General features: G+C 36.1%; 1 protein-coding gene across 3 annotated transcripts; it reads right to left on the bottom strand.

The window, feature by feature from the left end:
* Positions 1-320: 320 nt before the first annotated feature.
* Positions 321-6248, bottom strand: LOC107774998 (ALBINO3-like protein 1, chloroplastic). 3 transcript variants are annotated; one of them, XM_075253680.1, is made up of 12 exons: positions 5737-6242; positions 4664-4774; positions 4431-4505; positions 4193-4253; positions 3942-4015; positions 3587-3691; positions 2834-2944; positions 1911-2014; positions 1490-1747; positions 1122-1413; positions 790-883; positions 321-690 (listed from the first exon to the last, which is right to left on the bottom strand). In XM_075253680.1, the coding sequence occupies exons 1-11, from the start codon at positions 6097-6099 to the stop codon at positions 806-808; spliced, it is 1632 nt and encodes a 543-aa protein (XP_075109781.1). In that variant the 5' UTR covers positions 6100-6242; the 3' UTR covers positions 321-690; positions 790-805. The 3 variants fall into 3 exon arrangements, with proteins under 3 accessions (XP_075109781.1, XP_075109780.1, XP_075109782.1); XM_075253679.1 differs by having other exon boundaries at positions 321-883; positions 5737-6248; XM_075253681.1 differs by lacking the exon at positions 2834-2944 and having other exon boundaries at positions 321-883.
* Positions 6249-7785: the final 1537 nt, after the last annotated feature.

Consider the following 7785-nt stretch of genomic DNA (forward strand, 5'->3'; position numbering starts at 1 on the left):
ACAACACAAAAACATTTTATTTAAATTTTTTGGAGTAGTTCTCATAGGGCAAAAATGACGTGCTCACAACCAAAACACAAATACGTAGAGTTTATTGTTTTACTGGACGAGGAAAGCACACGCATAACTTTTCTAAGGGCCAACAACCGCACAATTCGAAACATAATGAATAATGAATCCAACCCTTTACCCTTCTCCATATAGACACCAGACTTTTCCTTGCGACAAGTTCAAACTTGTAATATGCGCTACTGAACTCACACATCACGCGCTATGCTTCTATCAATAAAGCAATGTCAAGGCCGGACGAAGGAAGTGTATCATTTATGGGATATATAAGTTACTTCCAACTTGTATGGTAGAGCAAGAAATTCGTCATGTCACTTCCAATTATTACTGCACACAAGTAAAAAGAAAAAGAATAACCCCCCCCCCCCCCAACACATTGAGATGCAAATCTGACTCAATATAGCATTGTTCTACAACAATTCTACTTTCTGGTTTGGTATATGCTATTTTAATATATAAACCTATGATGCTAACCTTTTTTAGGTACTAAAGCAGATCCTTTACACTACAAATCCAACTATGCTCGTTAAAGAATCCGCAGCGATTGCCATTTTGAACATCATAATTTACAACTTTGCAGCTTCCAAAAGTAAAATCTTGTCAGAACCTGGTCCCTTCAAGCTGCAAACACAATAATAGCAGCGCGTTTAGAGATGTCGCAAGTTCCTGATGAACTTCAAGTATGGGTGGAGAACTAAATAAGCTTGTAAAATGTATAGCCTTTTGTTTAAGTTGCTTATCCAGTTCTGTCTTCTTGTACATCTTCAAGTGGAAGTTGGTTATCTGTAGCTCTGATAGAAGAAACAGTTTCACCCTGAAAGTGGGAGTGGAAATGTATAATCAGAACTAGGTCAATTAACAATACCATAATCCTACATTCACTTGCATACAAGTATATTGCTTTCAATTTTTGACTTCCCAAAGGAGAAATATAGAAGCCAATGAGACCCTAAAAGTTTGCGTGAATAGCAAACAACAATATCAATTTGATGCAAGTGATATATGTCCACAGATACTGAAGTTTAGTTTTGAACCAAAAGAGCGAACTTTACCTTCTTTCGTTCGTCAGAAATATGCTGATCCACTCCACGGTTGTGATCATCTGAAATTTCATCTTCCTTCACTTCAGAGGAAGCACTATCACCATTTACGACACGATAATATTCAGAAGTGGAAGCATTGAGACTCTTAGAGATAGAATCACCATTAACAGAGTCAGTTCTGATACTATTTTCTATCTCAACTGACTTCTCTTGTTTCTTATTGGCTGCTATTTCAGCCTTCCTCTTCTCCTCCTCCCTCTGTTGCCGTTTTCTTGCTTCTTGTTCCTTTAACTGTTTAAACCTGCAAAAAATAATTAACGATGAAGTCCTAACCACCAACTTCTCACCTCCAAACAAGGTCAACAAGTCTTTCTAACCTGTCACCCTGGCGGGGCCTATCTGATGTAGGATTCTCGTCTTTCTTTTTAGTTATTGTTGCTTCAGAGACCTGTTTCTGAATTTGAGGTTGTTCTTCCCTAGAGGTTTCATCACTTAATTTCAGGGTTGGAATTTTTGCACCCCCGCGTTGCTCTTTCCTAGAAGTATCATCACTTAATTTCAGCGCTGGAGATTTTGCACCTCCAAACTTCTGAAGCCATACTTGTTGAGCAGTACTAAGTATGTTGTTTGTGAACCTGCATAATAAGATGGTAAAACAATCCTGAGCGATTATTAAGCATAGGAGAGCAATAGTGGTCAATAAATTGGATAATAAAGTATAAAAGGATAAAAGAAAATGAAAATGAAAATAGGAGGAAAAAACTGCTGTTTCCAAACGAGTAATAAAGAAGTGCTTACCAATATAGGCTCAGACCAGAAGGAACTGAAAGTGAAAAGTAACCAAGCATTAGAGGGAGAAACTTAGTTATTGCTTGAGAGTTCTTCACATTTGGATCATCACTCTGGAAATTAATTAAAAAGGGTTTAGTAACTAAACAGGAAAAGTGAACAAAAATAAAATGAAAATGGTTTAGAAGATAAGTGCTATAAATTGACTCAGTGAGAGTCTAATCAACAACCAACTGGCCAACAGAATTAAAGAATTGAGAGTCGGAATGAACAAGCTAATCAGACAATTCACTTTGCAATAACAACCAAATTCAGTTCTCAAGTTAGAGGGGGTGAAAGTAGAGATATGAAGCATAAAGAGTAGCAGAGAACACCATCTCGAGTCGATTCAAGGTTACATTACAATACAAAGGTCAAACACCATCAGTTTTTTCTTCATAAAATATCGATAACTTCAGGAACCAACAACATGCCCAACACTTGGAAAGGTAGCAAGTGAATATTATTCATAATACATAACCACAATTTTGAAGTATCAGGACTTCGATGTAGAAGCCATTCATGAACCAGCCAGCTCTAAGAAGGTGCAATGGTATAACAACAAAAATTCAGAGGTTGGATAAACAGGAACCTGACTTAATTAAGTCATTTACAGTCTAACAAATGGAATTGAATGCAATTGTTGACACAAGGAAAAAGAGTAAATGAACCATGTATCTAACAACTGGAATTGAAATACAAATGTGAACACAGGGTACAAGATGGTACATTTACCATGTACAGTATAGGTAACCCCAAAATAACAAAACAAAATGAGGTTAAACAACAAGAGAGGAAAGCGAGTTGAAGGAAATCATCATAAATGCAGAAGGAGAGGGCCTATCTCTTTTGTCCTGCATAAAGGAAGACTAGAAAAGCTTTCATTGACCAACCTGTTGAGATGGTTGCATAATTTGAATAGAGATGTACTGAGAGACAACCAACAGTACAAGCAAGACAAGATATGCAAAAGTATCGGACCAACCAAGGGGAGGATGACCATCCTGTCAAATCCAAGGATAAGAATCAGTCCTAACGCATTCTTCAAGGTGAAGCAACTAAAGAAATTTCGCAATATGCATCAAGCAACAACAACAACAACAACAACCCAGTATAATCCCACACGTGGGGTCTGGGGAGGGTAATATGTACGCAGACCTTACCCCTACCCCGAAGGGTAGAGAGGCTGTTTCCAGGAGAACAATATGCATCAAGCAATAAACTGAATTGCAAGATTTGGTCATTCTAGATTATTTTATTAATACAAACTTCATCCTTCTAATGCAGTATGCTTCTTTAACCAGAGACAGCCTCACTTGCTGAATTACTCAAATAAGACCTGCCATCTTTATAGCTAGTAGAATCAACAAAATCTGATGTGTTGGGTCGCACCCCAGAGGATCATATTCTATATGCATCTAAAAACAATGAAGCATAGAAGAGCCATAAAGCATAAGCAACACATCCTTACATTGCAGACACCATAACCCGAAAAAAGAGAATGAAAGAGAAAAGACAAGTGAACTAAACAAAATGCGCAAAGCTAAATCAATAAAATGCCCATGAAAATTTCAAGCTCCCCCCCCCCCCCCAAAAAAAAAAAGAAAGAGAAATGAGGCAAGGCTGGACAGCAGCAGATGACTCACTACAAAAGGGAAAAGCCAAGAGGTGCCACTTCCAGTTTGTCGAGCAGCAATTGTTGTTGGACCAGCTAGTGAGGGTATCCAGAAGAAGCCTTCTGTCAGAAGCCCCTTAATGTAATTAAAAAAAGAAAAAGAAAAGTATTAGAGATGCTTGAGTGAAACTATAGAAACCTAAAGTGTTTGCTAAAGTATACAAAAGGGTGAAATTGCCAGCAGCAGTAGTTTGCTTTTCACTTATCAATTGTTTTTCTTTTGCTTTCTCATTAGAATCAAAACTGTCTCCCTTTTTAGCAAGCGTTATTCAAGTAAAAAGCCTCTCCAGAGAAGGGGTGAACAAGTACAAAAATAGCAGTTTTACCTCATTTGCCACGTTAGAGAGGGCTCTGTAAAGCCCAATCCATATGGGTATAGTGGCAAGGGTCGGCAGACATCCTGGGGGTATAGATGATAGAAATGATTAACAAATATCAACAATTACTGAACTCGGACAATATTTAAATTATCATACCAAAAATAAATATTGCCACATCCCACATGTATGGTGTGTAAGGATGTACAACCAAAATTGTCAACCATAAGAAGATTTGGGATTGAAAAAGAAAGTGAGACCTGCCAGTGGATTTATGCCAGCTAATTTATAAAGACGAGCAGTTTCAAGTTGAATCCTCTCCTGGAAAACATGTATATAAGAAGTTAAAATAGTTGACGCAAAGTTTTTACATTGGACAAATGCAAGAAAATGCCACAGGGTAAATGAAGGGCAGCTATTCACTTAAGCACGCACATCCTCCAGTAATATTCCACTGACTAAAGGTGAAAAATATGTGAAGCTTGGGTATAAATTAACCTGGTCTCCAGCATATCGCTCCTGAATAGCCTTTATTTGAGGTGCCATAGAGCGCATTGCCATTGCTGATTCTACCTAAAATTGATTCTTAAAGATAGTAAACCATCTAAGCCTTCATAAGCAAGAATGTGTTTTTGTAATTTGTACAGCTCTATTTACTTCATAAATACTTTACACAGAAATATGGAAAACAGAAATACTGTAAAGAGAAGACATGAAAGTAGACCACTGACCTGTTTTTTTGTTAGAGGAAAAGTTGCAGCTTTTACTAGTATTGTTAGTAGAATGATTGCAAAACCATAAGAATACGGCACATGTAAAGTTGAGAGTCCATCCTTCAAAACCTGGACATATCACAACCACTTTCTTAATTGTTTTCTCTCTTTTCTTTTTCTTTGGCGTGTCTTAACATATGAGTGAGAGATAGAAGCAGGAGATAGAATTAAGCTTTGAATCAACCCATACATTACAGTTGGATATAAATATGCTATCTTTCGACCACTAAGCAGAAGAATGTGACATTTAGTCTGCAAAATATTTCTCTTTCCATTTGATAGAGGCATGAAACAATCTTGCTTACATTATCCTCTCATTCCAATGATACCACCAAATGAAGCAACTAATAGACCAGACAAGTTCCAGATACCAAATAAAGGAACCAACTTTAACAATCTTACTCTTTAATGATGAATAGCAACATAGCCATATATACAATTCTTAACTGCTCAAAATTATGTTTTGAATAACGATTACATTCTTCCGTAAAATTTGCAACCAAATACCCAACTAGCAATACAAAATTCTCAATCAATCAACCAATAACACATCAATCCCAATATAGTTGGAGTAGGATATATGAATCTTTTGTATTTGTTGAGCTCTACTTGAGTCCGCTTCATTCCAATACTATTAGAGTTTCTCAAAACCTTACATTTATGCCTATGAGGTCTCCTACAAAAAACAGTGCAAGTGTGGAAACAACGGCTAAGCCTTAATTCCAACTGTTTAGTATATTCTATATACTAGTTTCACCATAACGGCTAATCAAAGAACCCCATAATTCAACTTCCAACTATAGCAACTTTGTCTCCATTCATCCTTGAAAAAGTACAATTCTAAGAATCAATTAGCCAATTGAAATTTCTAAAACCTATAAAATTAGAACACAAAACAAAGCAAAAAGAATTGAACAACGAAAGGAGCATCATAACATTGTAAAAAACGAAACTTTAACATTAACAAATCTTCAGAACAACAAGAGGAGCATCATAACATAGTAAAAACGAAGTTTTAACATTCAACGAACCTTCAGAACAGACTCCATTCCATTGGTAATACCAGAAAGCCAATCACTATTCTGTTTACTACTTTCAACAGTGTTAACAACCGTATCAGCAGAACCAGAAACAGCAGCATCAGCAACTGTATACAAAAGCCCTTCAGCCCGAGCAAACAGGTCCTTGAAAAGCACCTCTGCAGTCTCCGGGTCAGGAAACGGATCCTGACCCAACCCGAATCGAGCTACTCCGAGCACGCCCCGTGAAAAGGGTTTGTAAGTTGGAAGATTTCCAAAGTGGGTTCGGTGAAAAACTGGGTTTAGTGTTCTTGTCCGTTCTGTAAATGGAGACAATAGAGAATTGGGTCCGAGGGAAGTGAAAAAGGTTGCCATTTTTCCTACCAGATTTTTCAGGTTCTTGAAAACCCCTTTAAGGTGGAGGAGTTGGGTTTTTAGAAAGATTTGATTTTTGGTTGGGGTTTTGTGTGAAAGAGAAGAAGTTCGAAGAAGCAAAAAAGATTAAAATCTTGAAAAATCTAAGTGGACATTTGGACACAAGAATTGCAGTAAAATTTCGGAGAAACGGCGAATTTTTTTTTTTTTAATATAACTTAAAGTTATTTTTGCGAGTGATTTAAAGTGGAAATTTTAAAATATAATTTTTTGAAGTTTTTTTAAATTTTTATTAATTTAAAATTTAACTTCAAGGGAAATTTAAATTTTTTATAAATAAGTGAAAAATTTCTTAATTCTTAGGACCAAACGGGTAAATTTCCCAATTTTAAGTCAAGTACTCCAAAATAAAAACCTTTGAATGTAATTTAAAAGAAATGAGCAATCTTGAATACACCGCACGTGTGTAACAAAGAGGAAGTTCATGGGCAAAATGTAAGAAAATCAAACGAACCTTTTACTATACGAAATAGGACAGGATATGCTAGCCCTCTGTTAAAAACTGGTCTCTATTCTGCCCTTGCCGTCAACAAATGGGCTCGTATATGCCCTACATCACTAACGGGAGACTTATAAAGCCACGTGGAATATATGTAAGGGCAAGTTAGACCTAGTTCGAATTGTACAAGGGCATATATGAGTCAGTTATAATAGTCATTTCTCAAACACTTCACAACTCCATATCAGTTTACTTAGACACTTATTTGGCAACACCAAACTAATTATCATAGCACATACACTCAGTCATAGATACAATAAATGAACGGCAATGACTTTATTAAATCCTTGTACAAAAATATAAAGCTTCATTACATAGTAAAAGACAACAATTAAGCCACAATAACACTAACATTACATATCATTTCCCACTAATCCAAAGAACATAACAAAACATCCCAATATCACACACATGAAAATCCACATCTTCTTCCGAAATTTAGCATCAAGCACAACTGAGTACTCTAAATCGGTCAATTTCTTCATTAGAACATTTCTTTCCAATTCCAAGACTTCTATTCCTTCATGATCAACGAGCATCATAACATTCTCAAGATCAAATTTTCCTTTGGAGAGCATTTCTTTCACGGATTTGAGCTTCATTTTCCTTCTTTAAACTGCATATGAGATTTTGAAACGCTAGGAGGAAGCTCTTCATCTTGGGATTGCCAATAGGAATATTTTTCATCATAAAAACCAAAAATAAATAAAACAAATTAACAAGCAAATCGGAATAATTAAAAGAACCCAACAAAAAATTTACTTACATCATGCTTCAGGCACTTGAAAAACCTTCTCCCAGCATTTAAAGGTGTCCATGCCATGAAATAATTAGGAGTAAGTCCGCAATGACATCTCTTATTCGACCCCTTTGAACTACTAGAACATTCCGACATTGTTTTTTGTTGTCTTTTGTTATGATTCGACCCCCTTTGAGCTACTAAGATTTAATGAAGTCATTGTCGTTCATTTGAATGTTTGTGTCTATGACTTAGTTTATTTGCTGTGATAATTAGTTGAGTGTTGTCAAATAGGTGTCTAAGTAAACTGATATGGAGTTATGAAGTATTTGAGAAATGACTATTATAATTGACTCATATATGCCCCTGTACAATTCGAACTAGGTCT

Source organism: Nicotiana tabacum, chromosome 5 (genome assembly GCF_000715075.1).
Source record: "Nicotiana tabacum cultivar K326 chromosome 5, ASM71507v2, whole genome shotgun sequence".
NCBI lineage: Eukaryota > Viridiplantae > Streptophyta > Magnoliopsida > Solanales > Solanaceae > Nicotiana > Nicotiana tabacum.

What these genes read in the sequence shown, in the direction of transcription:
- LOC107774998 (XM_075253679.1), bottom strand. Translation starts at nt 6,099, where the DNA reads ATGGCAACCTTTTTCACTTCCCTCGGACCCAATTCTCTATTGTCTCCA. An exon ending in TTATGCAACCATCTCAACAG is followed by an intron (nt 2,015 to 2,833) that starts GTTGGTCAATGA and finishes ATTAATTTCCAG; the next exon opens with AGTGATGATCCAAATGTGAA. An exon ending in TCTGGTCTGAGCCTATATTG is followed by an intron (nt 1,748 to 1,910) that starts GTAAGCACTTCT and finishes CTTATTATGCAG; the next exon opens with GTTCACAAACAACATACTTA.